The 13146-nt window shown below is 38.4% G+C and overlaps 1 protein-coding gene across 5 annotated transcripts in view; it reads right to left on the bottom strand.

The window, feature by feature from the left end:
* Nucleotides 1-13146, bottom strand: part of KCNQ5 (potassium voltage-gated channel subfamily Q member 5) — a 661517-nt gene that overhangs the window by 89272 nt on the left and 559099 nt on the right. For 4 of the 5 annotated variants that reach the window (XM_044291364.1, XM_044291365.1, XM_044291368.1 and 1 more), the window contains exon 9: nucleotides 10473-10499. The exons of the other annotated variant lie outside the window; for it this stretch is intronic. In XM_044291364.1, coding sequence (XP_044147299.1) covers nucleotides 10473-10499 — 27 coding nt within the window. The remainder of the gene's footprint in view (nucleotides 1-10472; nucleotides 10500-13146) is intronic. 5 annotated transcript variants of the gene reach the window in all.

Here is a 13146-nt window from a genome sequence, read left to right as displayed (position 1 = left end):
GAGCAACGCCTGTCATCTGCATGACATACTGACTCACAGTATGGTTTCTCTACCACAGCAGACTCCCTATGCGTGTTACTGCAAGGCACAGTGTTCTACACCACTATAAAGGCTCTCTGCAGCCAGGAAATTTTATAACGCGATTTGCCATAAATAAATTTGTATCGAACCAAATTTTTTCGCTCATCTCTAGAAGACATGTATGTCATGCTCTTCCCAGCCCATTCCTATTGTTGTAAAAAATGCAACTTGCTCAAATGTGCTAAAAGACCTCCTTTAAATTTAGTTTCCACTTTCTGATTTGATCCCAGTATGTACTAAGAAAAACACATAAACTTAGTCTGAACTGAGCACAACAGAACAAGTATTAATAACGGGACTCAAGTATAACTTAAACTATGTAAGAAAATTTTACTGTCTTATGATACTGAATTCTTAAAACAGTTTATGTGTATACATTTTTTATATTTACCTGATATTGGTAAATACATTTTAATGCTCTCTATCTAACAAACTTAGACTCCCACACTAAGTTTACATAACTAAAACATACAGTTACTCCAGTTTCAGAGGTAGTCAGCCTTGAGGTTGAGATCTAATGTAACAACATATACAGTGCATGAAAAAAAACCATTCTGTTTTCACACAAAAGAGAGGTGATCATATTTAGGTCATAGAATGTACTTGTACAAGGCACTCAGTTTGAATCTCAATTTAGAGCTGATAAAAGTTTCTACATGCCAATTGATTTTTGTACACATACATTTATATTCCAAAAAGGAGAAAAAACATTGCTTATTTGCAAAATAAAAAAATGTCACAAAAATCACATACATTATTTTTTGAATCAGAGGAAGATTGGATCTGTTAGCCAATTTGATCACAGAAACAGAGAGGCTACCTGTGACTCATCATACAGTAAGCAAACTTAAGCTGGCCATACACTAGTGATATCTGGCATTCATAATTATTGATTCTGACCACTTATTGCTGTCATTTGCTGTTTTATGTGACACAGAAGACTGTGCTAGAGACTAGCTACAAGAGAAAACTCAGATGCAATTTTTGATTTTATTTTAATTGTCACATGCAGTTGTAAATAATACTTGGAAAATTGTTTGTGTCACACAACAGATTTGCACCCTGTCACTAAAGGCTCAGACAACAGATCAAGACAGAAGGTCAAGTCATCAGTTCGTTGTGTTAATATATGATCTTGTTAACCAGAACAACAACCTTCACAGACAAAGCAAGTCAAACTGATGACTGAAATGGGTAGTGTATGGCCTGCTTAAGGTATCATGATCAACACAGCACCTCTCATAGATTTACCAGTAGATCCAGATATGAAGGCCTCAGAGGTCAAGAATTTATTTTGTGACTGTGAAATACTTTTTGTAGTTTTTGATAAATGATTGTGTAAAAGAGAAAATACACATTTATTAAAAACAAAATATATGTATTTTATTTTTTTAATTTCTTTGTATTTTTTCACAAAAACTGTAGCAAACCTATGTAAAACTTATGCCATAATCACACAATGAAAAGGTACAATTCAGCAGCTAAAAAATATCCAAATATAAGGTGTATGTATTTGTATGTGTGGTTGGAGGGATAAAAATATTGGTTATTATGAGCTATGCTTATGAGAATATGATTTTTTGTGAACTTATTTTTCTGTTGACTACATTGTTCTGATTATATACAGTCAAATAAAAAGATATAACAAGACGCAAGAGTAAGAATAACTATAAATATCCTCTGGTTGTTTATTTTGTGCTATTTGCTAATGATCAAGATTTTAAATTAGTTAACAAACAATAACTACTGCCACCAGACATCATTAGAACTTAGAGACTCACTAATCCAAATCATATCCCTGGCTTATATAAATAGCAAAATAACGACACAATAATTTATGCTGAAGTAACACATTTTACACTAGTCTGCGTGTCTTTTTATTCCGCAGTATTTTACTTTTTGTTTTTCTTTTCTTACATTTCTAAACTAAGGGCTATTGTTAAGATAATTTATTCAATTTTTTTTCTATCTTCACTCATTTCTTTTTTCTTCTTTTTTTCCCTTTTCCTCTTCCTAGTTAATAGCAGGCTGTACCAATTTGCTAAATGTCAGAATTGCCATTCTTGGTTTGAGGAGTAAACAGACTGCACAACTATATATGCATTGTTTAAAACATCAGTTGTTCTTTGTTATCATAATTTTGTAAATCTATCTAACCTAGAATTACCGACAATGTTTACTTTTACATCAACATCTAGCAAATTAACCATAGTACAGTATGTTCTTTTTCAAACATCAGAATACACTGTATCTCAATGTTGAGGCCATAAACAACCAAGAAAAATGGAATAACCTTGAGACTCAATTAGGATATTAGATGTAGCCTGTTGGGGATAGTGTTGTAAATGGCCACAAATGCCAAATTTGTTTCAAGCACAGCCACTGACCATGACAGTTTTATAGCTATATACACAAATGTCTTGCACAGGTGATGAAGATTGGCATGTTAAGATTAAAATTAAAGAGCCTCTGTCAGCATGGTAGGGTTGATCATGCTGATTAAAATGATACCTTTCTTTTGTCTGTATGTTAAACAGCTGCAGAGCACCATAGAGTGGGCTGAATCCTTGGAGCACTGTTTTGGTTTATTCATAGGCACAATATATAATTATAAACCAACTAGTAACATGCATTTGCTTTCTAAATATAGAAAACTACACCTCTCAACATTGTACTTAGAAAGCTAACACATATTAATGGTGTATTTATAATCATATATTGTGCCTGTGAATAAACCATGTATTAGCTTTCTAAGCATAGAAAACCTCTATATAGTAAGGCTATATTTATTATATTTTAGGTTAAATGAGGGAGAAAAAAAATAACTAAAGAAAATAATCTGGAAGTCTATCCTGGGATTTGAACCTTGGACACCTACATGCAACGCTGACCACTTAACTCCAGGCTATAGCCTTATCATATCCAGAAGAGTGGTTTTCTATAGTTAGAAAGGTAATACATATTATCTGTCACGTTCGGGTGTGGGAGGGAAACACCACACCAAACATAGAAGGGAAAGGGGTGAAGGAATAAGGCCTGGAAACTAGGATAAGGAGATGGACACCTCCTAGTAAAACCATAATCTTACTACCAGTATGAACAGACCACAGAGGTAGGTGAGTTCATACACAGGAATACCTAATGTCCTAACTCACCCTATAGGATCCTGGTACTAATGTCAGGATGGAGTCAACCTCTTCCTCCAAAAGGAAGGACAAATAGCTTTAATACAAATGACAGGGAAATGCAACACACAAAATAACTCAAACAAAATACAAAAGGGAAAGAAAACACTTAACTTCAAGTGGCTATGGCAGCACCAGGAACTCAGCTGAGATCCACAAGTCAGCTATCCACAACTCAAACTGAAGCTATAAACTGCATAGCATAGTGGGAGACACAACAATAAATGGAGAAGGTAAAATGACCATAATAGCCACACTTGGGTAAAGAAGAAGGTGTAGCAAGCAACAGAAACAACACAGACGTCATTTGATCCAAACAGAAAGCATGTCAGATCAAACCATGTGTTGTCAGTCTCACCGTCTCCTGCCACATGTCGCAGGAACGTCTGTGACATTACCAATGTCTTTTTAATCATATATTGTGCCTGTGAATAAACCAGTAATATGTATTAGCTTTCTAAGGCTAGAAAACCATTATTCTCAACATGGTAAGACTATGGTAAGTAGTGTATATGATATGTACATTCCACGACACAGCTCTGCCCTCAGCATGCTGATGTCTAGCCCTGTCATTTAAGGGGTGGGGGAATGTGCAGAACACAGGGGTGTTAAAAAAGCAGTGCACCAAGGACTCAACCCCACCCCCTGGTGCTCCAATATGCTCCTTTGCATGTGAATAAAATTGTGATCTCTCTGAAGCTGTTTAACATACAGAAATTTTAATCAGCATAATCAAGCCTACCAGTCAGTACGTCTAGTCTAATAGTTTTGATCATGCTGAGAAAGCCTCTTCACACTGGAATGCCAATGTATGATGTAAGAAGGAAATAGATTACAATAAGACCACCTATCTTGGAAGCAGAAATGAGGCAGTTGAAAATGCTAAAATAACTTCATTTTTTTTCATTACTACTGTAATTGTTGTAATTGGACATGAAGAGGAAAAAAAACAAAATGAAACAGATCTCATGCTTTGAGATTGAAAAACTTAATTGCTATAGCCAAGACATGGCCTGTAGTAGATAATGGCAAACAATCATTAACTTTTAATGCTCAAACTCTAAATAAATTTTAAAAAATAAAATAAAATACGATCTGGAAACCCCCTATCTATAAGAGAGTGTAGAAATGATTTCATATTGTAGACCAAATGTATAGAAAACAAGATAAAATATAATCAAAGATGAATAAGAGAAATGAAAAAAAAAATAACTAAGAGAAAAGTAAAACTGAATTACAAACTATACAGAGATACCGAAAGGGACAAAAACAATATTCCAACAAATAAAAATAAAGATATTGAAACTGGAAGCATAGAAAATCAATAGTCTTTTCCCAGGGAATCCATGATCAGGGCTGGCCTTTGGGGTGTGCGGGTTGTGCGGCCGCACAGGGCGCCATAGCAACAGGGGCGCCGGGCGGCCGACAGCCCGCCGTGAACTAAGTCTAGAGGAGTCTCTACTCACAATTATTCTGCGACTGCGGGCGGCCGACTAACACAGCGCTCAAAGCGCACAGTCCGGACAATTGAAGTGAGTGAGGAAGGGGCGGGGCCCGCGGCCACTCTGAGCTCCGCTCTGCTGCCTGGCTGGCCTGCCTGTCTCTTTAAGAGAGCAGACCAGTGGCTGCTGGAGCGTAGCTGCCGCACAGGCACGTCTTCCCTTTTGACGTTGCCACTGAGCTCCACCCCCAGAGAGAAGACGGAGCGCACCCGAGCGCCAGCCAGCAGCCACAGCAAGGAAGGCCCACACGGCAGCACTACAGTCTACAAAGCAAAAAAACAAGTAGGTATTTGAAGAAATGTGCCATGGGGGCTGGAGGGGATGTGCTGCTGCCAGCCCACTGGCCCATGGAGTGGGAGAAGTGTGCAATGGGGGAGGGGGCGGCTTAGAGAGGACTCAGGGGGGCTCATAGAGGACAGGGGGACAGTGTGCTTTCCTGCTCCTACATCAACCCCCCCCCCAGGGATTTTGGGGGCCATTAAGGGTTGGACTTTAACTCCTAGCTGCTGATGTTGAGTGTGCACATAGCCACCAATCATATACCTCTCCCCCAGCGCATCAGTTACCTTTAGGAGGGGGGGATATGATTGGTGGCTATGTGCACAATCCGCATCATCCAACCCCTAATGCCCCCCAAAATGCCCGGTGTGGGGGGGGGGGGGGTATGACAGGCAGGAGGAGCAATGTGTATGCAGGCCCTTGCCCTGCACTCGCTCAGCTGTGCTTGCATACATATCGTGCCCTGTGTCCACTGTCCTGTGCCCACTCTGCTAAAGCCTGGCATAGCCCAGCTATGCCCAGCTTTACCAAAGCAGACAGGCAGGAACTGTGATGTGATCATATTTATTGTATGTATGTGTGTGTGTCCGTCCCTGTGTGTGTGTGTCTCTTCCTGTGTGTCACCATCACCATGCCCACAGTGTTCCTATGTCTTGACGCAGCTGCATCAGGACGTTCTGTGCGGAGGAAGAAGAAGGAAGAGGAGGCAGCGCCGCCAGCAGGGAGTCCGTGCGATAGACACAGGAAGGCACACTAAGGACGAAGGTAACACTACCACATTATCAGCACTAGTGTTATCTGTGGTTTTACATAGGACTGCAGGTAACACTACCACATTATCAGCACTAGTGTTATCTGTGGTTTTACATAGGACCGGAGGTAACACTACCACATTATCAGCACTAGTGTTATCTGTGGTTTTACATAGGACTGCAGGTAACACTCTTTGTGTGTGTTTATGCGACCAGGTGTAGGAGGGGGGGGGGGGGTGCCACAAGGTTAGCTCGCACAGGGCGCCTGAACACCTAAGGCCGGCCCTGCATGAGATAAAAGGCTGCACAATAAAAGGTGATAAAAGAAACATTGAAGGAAAACACACCAAACCTTTTCTACAGGGAAGACATCAGTTTTTTTAATAAAAACTTAAAAGGTTTTTTTCCAGCATATTTATACTGTTGGTCTGTCTGTAGAATAGGTCATCAATATCTTATATATTCCTAATGAATAGCTGCTTCAGAGTAAGCCTGGTACTACACAGCTCCGTCCATTGTGCAGTGGATGGAGCTGGTTACTGAAGCACTGGAAAGGGTAGATAGCATGGACAGAACCAAAAAATTAAACAAATTATGTCCATTTAGAGAGTTATTTATAGGTGGTGTTTACCAGGAATAACAGTATGTGATATAGAACCACAGAATGAGACTAATATAAGTCTACTTATCTTTAAAAAAAAATGACACCAATAATTCTGGAAAACAACTAATAATGGTTGTCATCAATGGAATTTAAATTCTAAAACCTTAAAAAATGGGTACAATAATATACAATGTTTGATGAACCAGTAAAAAGAAGAACTATAGAAAATAAATGGAGAATGAAGGCATAATAGGCGTAGGCAGCTTTTGCTTATATGTATCAATAATAAAAAGGGTTCTCACTGTGACAAATGGCATTTATCATGTAGGCAAATTTAATACAAGGCACTTACTAATGTATTTTGATTCTCCATATTGCCTCCTTTGCTAGCTTGATAAAAAAAAATTGTATCACATTATAAACTGCTTGTATCCATGGTTACGACCACCCTGCAATTAAGCAGCAGTGGCCGTGCTTGCACACTATAGGATAAAGCACTGGTCTCTCTAATTGCCAGAACCATGGGAGTGTGCATAGGCTGATATCTTTTCCTATAATGTGCAAGCACGGCCAATGCTGCTAGATTACAAGGTGGTCATAACGAGCAATGTATAATGTAATTAAAAAATGAATCAAGCGATCAAAGGAGGCAATATGGCAATCACAATACATTAGTAGCTGCCTTGTATTAAAGAAACACTGCCACAATTTTTTTTATCCTCTGACCGATAAGAAAGGTCCATGATGTAAACTGTAATGAATGTAATCTTCTCACCAGAGTCTATAGTTATGAGTTATCCCCTCCCTTCGGTTTCTCAGCTGTGTCATGTGACCAGCAATCAGACTCTCCAAATAACAAAGCATCTTATGTGTGGACAGGAAGTCATTTTGACTACATATTCCTATGGGAGCCTCAATGTCAGTCTAGGAATGAATAGAGGACTAACTGACTTCCTGTCCTGTGTCAGCTGGAGATCAGAGTGTTGGTCACATTACACAGCTGAGGATCAGAAGGGAGGTTATTACTTACAAATACAGACACTGGTAAGAAGATTACCTTCACTACAAACTACAGTTTACATAATGTATCTTTCTAACAGGTCAGAGAATACATTTTTTGTAGGAGTGCTACTTTAAGGTGTCTTATGTCCCCCAAAATGGTACCAATGAAAACTACAGTCGTTCCACAAAAATAAAGCCCTCACGCAGCTCTGTCGAAAGAAAGCTAAAAAAATGTTGTAGGCCTCGCAGCGGTGAGTTTTTATTGTGGAAAAGTAGTAAACCTTAAGAAAAAACTATATATATATATATATATATATATATATATATATAATGAAACACTACATTTGCACTGAACCAGAGAATAGAAATAAGAGAATTTTTTTTAAATAAATTTCAGAAATGTTCTCTATTGCAAATTAGAGTAAGAGTGTGACAATGAAAATTTATACGATTGCACTTGGAATGTTTTTGTAAAATTCTCACACTTAATTGTCATCTCCTTGAGTGAATAATGACACCTAGAAATTCCTTTTTAAGTGGCTGAGATATCAAGATACTCATTACAACAAAGTAAAAAAAAAAATAAGCATGTTTGCCACCAGAAAAATCTTTTTTGCTACAGAGGATTACCAGACAGTGAGCTGATTGCTAGGTGGCTTCAGAAATTCTGGCAATCAGTTCTTATTACTAGGAGAAGCTGCCAGCATCCACAGATTTCCAGGAATCCCCCACTGTGACATTGATATGGCGCAATAGAGCATATGAACATGTATGGTCCTTGTGAGTCAGCCCCTTCAGCCCTGATAACTGATAAAACATGGCTATCTATATAATCACAAAATCCAACTACACCAATTTTGGATGTATTATCATCACATTTCATACACTAATGTATTAGAGAACTGGGGTTTCGTAATGATAGAATATTATTGGACTTGCTTTTCAAGGGGTTCTTCGGGAATTGAAAAAAAAAAGTATAAAAAAGTCAGTAAAAATACAGTCATAATTACCTTCAATTTGCAACAGGTGCTCTTTTTTTTGGGGGGGGGTGGAGGGGAGTGTAATCTTATAAATATTAACGGCCGCTGTCCTATTATAGAAACCTATCCTAGAATGTAAAGAAGATGGCCATAATACTGTACATTGTTCCTGTTCAGTCTAACTGGAAGCCTGACAGAATTTTGGAGGCATGAACTGCGGGTGCTGCAGCTGATTGTGGAAAAGCACAAGATGTCTCCTCAGCTAAACAACCACCAGCTCTGATGCTGTAGCTGCGAACCACACGTTCAAAATCTTAGCCAGGAAAAAAGAAACACTATAGAGTATTACAACCCCCCTCCCTCACGTAGGTCTCAAGCAACACACAACCCATCCTATATACATTCTAGGGTAGGTTTCTGGCACAATACGGTGCTGGTTTGAAATTACAACAGTTTTTACCCCCCCTCCCCCAGACAGTATGTGTATTTTGTTGCTAAGTGAAAGTATTTATGACCAATTATGCTGACGTTTTTATTTTTTTCTATTCCCAGAGAACCCCTTTAAAGCACATTACTCAGACTCTTTCACAAAATCTATTCACAGACTATAGGCTGCAGTTAACAGCACGCTGCAGTAGAGCATTTATGTCATCAGATTTTAAAGGGTATAATATTAATAATTGCCCTATATTTTAAGAATGTCCTGCTTTTACAATTCCCTAGGTTATTTTCTGAAATGAACACTGCATTTTGGCAGGATAAGCATATATACATTTTCACTGTACAAAAAATAAACTTTTAGAAGTCTTTAATAGAAAGTAATGTGTTGGTAGTCTATATGATTTGCACCTGGTATAAAAGCCCTTTGTGCCTGTGTCTCATATTCCTAACTCTGTTGCAGTGACTATTAATTAATTTGTCCTGAATGCTTGTATCATATCCAGTAATAGACCCAGTTATTTAATGATTTTTTAGGTTACCAGACAAGAGTTACAAGGTAATTATAAGTCACATATGAGCCAAATAAAAAAATACATTCCAATGCAACTTCTAAGGCGTATGCAACCATATTGGACATTTTGCAAGTTAACATGCAACTTTATGTGCATAGGCTGGGAATATTGGCATTTTTAAAAGGAACCTGTCACCACAAAATTCAATGTGTACCTTGTTATAGAGCAGAAGAAGCCGAGTAGATTGATATATATATATATATATATATATATATATAGAGAGAGAGAGAGAGAGAGAGAGAGAGAGCGAAAGAAAGTCCGCAGCACTCCTTCAAGTAAAAAAAGTGTAATTTATTCACACATGTCAGACAACGTTTCGGTCCTCTCACAGGACATTTTTCAAGTCATTTGACTTGAAAAAGGTCCTGTGAGAGGACCGAAACGTTGTCTGACATGTGTGAATAAATTACACTTTTTTTACTTGAAGGAGTGCTGCGGACTTTCTTTCTCTACTGAATTTGTCCCATATCGAGGGACCACCGCGGGCACCCACACAGCTACATCTGCACTTGAGGGAGTGCTGCCTGACCCTTTCCATGTATATATATATATATATATATATAAAAATAAAAGATTCAGTAAGCCTTGGATTTTATTCATTTATATCTTTGCTGTTTCTAACAGCTATCGGTAAAGAAGGGAGGTGTTATCAGTGACTGACAGGCGACAGCTATCCCTCTATGTACTCTTATACAGTACACACAATACTATCAATCACTGATAACACCTTCCTCCTGTGCCGATAGTTTTGCACAGGGCAAAAAAGCAAAGGATATGTGTATAAATGACAGCTTTTATATTTATCAGTCTGCTCGGCCACTCCTGCTCTATGCTGCCTGCAGTTTACATGATGACAGGTTCCCTTTAAGCTTGCATGTGACTTCACTGTGTAACCTCAGGTTTTCAGATTTGGAATTCAAACCTCTGTTAAGTGTTAAACATTATGGTTCATATGTTATATATATATATATATATATATATATATATATACACATACATACATACACACAAACACACACACACACTGCATATAGACACACACAGCCAATGGAGAATAAATCATTGTCTACAAACCTTCCAGATGTCTCTCCTTGTTCTTTCCTTCAGGTATTAGTTAATAAAAAAAAAGAATAAAAAACAATGTAATTAAGCAAACTGTATTAATATTGTTATTTAAACAATGCATAAAATAGGAAAAATCCAATCATTATTAATTTTGGGACACGCAACATACAATGTGCTATAGTTTATACAGCCATAGCAAAGCAAACACATCACAAATGTTTTCCCCACAGTCCTCATGCAACATGCTCAGTACATATCACAGCAGACTGGCAAAGCACTCAGTGAGGCAAATGCATTACTGACACAAACTTTACAAAAAGCTGTAGACTTTTAATAAGAATAAAAAGTATCTGTGGTGATGAAGTAGATTCAAGTCAATTAATAGTAGTTGTCTCTCATGGAACAATTTAGAAAACAAATGTAAATTGTTTATATATTTTGATTGTATTGCAAATATAGTCTTTTTTAACCAGGTTATGTAATCGTATCATTACGTCTGTCCAACAATTACTCTTTACAGAGCTTAAAAATACCTTCCAAAGACCTAATATCCCTAGGCTCCAAATTAACATCTCAAAATGTCATATTAGAATATATTGTATTGAATGGCTACATTTATTAATGCTTTGGAGAGTTTACTCCAGGATTCATTATAACCAGATTCTCCACCACAGAGTGATTTGCATTTTCCCATTAGAGTCTCCTACTGATGGTTTATCATGGAATTTTGTAGGATGAAAAATGACATATAAGCAGTGTAATATGGATGAAAGAAGCCTCCACTGCTTTACCAGCTTTCTTATGGCACTGGATAGTGACTGCCTCCTTGTAGCACTGGATAGTGACATACCCCTTGGAAAATATCTGGGATATTGACCTCTTGATCCACAGAAGAGAATCTGCACGTTAGCTTGGCTCGCTTATTATTTTGCTATATCACCCCGGATAAGCAGCCCCAGTTTTTTTTTGCTATTATTACTTTAGTGTATGATACTTGTGATTTCTATTGAAACACATGATGCTAGCTGGAGAATTTGTATTTTTATGAATCCTGGAGTAAAAGTAAAATTTTTTTGCTACTGTGATATGTGTTTTTGGAATAAGGCTGATACAGTTTTCATACATAACAGGCCCATACACTGCAATGTGTATTATATTGCGCATTTATACTACAAAGGTCAGTAATATGTTTAGGTGCATGAGGCCTTACACTCAAAACAGTTATAACTGGATGCAATTAGCATTGCTGTAGAAATATGTTATACAGATGTAGTTGTTGTTAAAGGGAATCTGTCACCATCGACTTCCCTATCCAACTGTTTTCATAGATACATAGCTATGGTTGCTGGTAACAGATTCCTTTTGAAGTTAACCTATAAATTAATTTTTTTAAATGTGTAGGGACAGTGAGTGTTTACTTTTGTCATATACTGAAAGGGGTTGTCCGGGTTTAGAGCTGAATCCAGACATACCCATAATTTCACCAAGGCAGCCCCCATGATGTTAGCATTGGAGCATCTCATGCTCCGATGCCCTCCCTTGCCCTGCACTAGACTGCGCAGGGCAAGGGCTCATTTTTTTTTTACAAAAAAACACACTGCCGGGTGGAAGCTTCCGCCCGGCAGTGTGTTTGGTGACATCACCGGATCTGATGGGCGTGCTTTAGCGCTGCCCTAGCCGTTTTACTGGCTAGGGCAGCTCTAAACACACCCATCAGTGCCGGTGATGTCACCGGGCTTCCTGGCAGCCCCATGGAGAGCCCGGTTCGTCACCGGAACTCCTGAAAATGCCTTTGTCCTGCGCGATTTAGAGCAGGGCAAAGGAGAGCATCGGACTATGAACTGCTCCGATGCTCAAGTCAGGGGTCTTCCTGGGTGAAAATGGAGGTATGTTTTAAATAGGCTTAAACAGGCTAAGTGATAAAAATATTTACTAAGTAGGATTGAATATAAGGTAAAACAGACAACATCCTACCTGGAGTTCCAGTTATTTTTCTTTGTACAAAAAGGTTTATACCTTTCAGTCCCTCCTTCTAAGGATGTCCAGAGTGCAATTCTCAGCACAATGGGGTTCTTTGTATATGTTATCTAACTATCCCTGACTCACTACATTACAAGGAATATCACTACAAAGAATATAGAAGGTGGTCTAATAATTAAAGGGGACAGAAATAATCAGTACTTAATTATGTAACACACTTAAGGAGGGAGTTTTAATAAAAAAAACTGCATGCAAACGTTTTTCTTTAGCTATTCTTAATTTGGTCAGTGACATGTACAGTATATTTTATCTGCTGTGAGCACTAATTCCTGGCAGCAGGCTCCACTTCCAGTGTGTTCCTGTTTAGAATTTCGAAGATAGGGAGGTGCTGCTGCCAGCGATTAGTGCTGCCAGTAGGTATAGAGCAACACAGTACTCTTACTGCCAGAGCTGATTGCTGGTAGCAGCACTCTTTTCTACCTTACCAGCACTAACCAGGGATGCTAATCAGTGCTGGCAGCAGATCAAATATGTAGATAAACTTTTCAAATTATAGTTTCTTAGCAAGATATATTACATATAAAGGGAGGCAGTGGCTGGCTTGGGGAGAGAAGGGGTAGGCTGAGAAGCTTGCCTCTGCATCACATAGTTAGCCATCTTTAGTCAGTTAGACTATGGCCAAGGGAAAATTTTACAAGTAGTT

Source organism: Bufo gargarizans, chromosome 4 (assembly GCF_014858855.1).
Source record: "Bufo gargarizans isolate SCDJY-AF-19 chromosome 4, ASM1485885v1, whole genome shotgun sequence".
Lineage (NCBI taxonomy): Eukaryota > Metazoa > Chordata > Amphibia > Anura > Bufonidae > Bufo > Bufo gargarizans.
The sequence above is the reverse complement of the archived record's forward strand: the minus strand, read 5'-3'. Positions and strand labels throughout refer to the sequence as shown.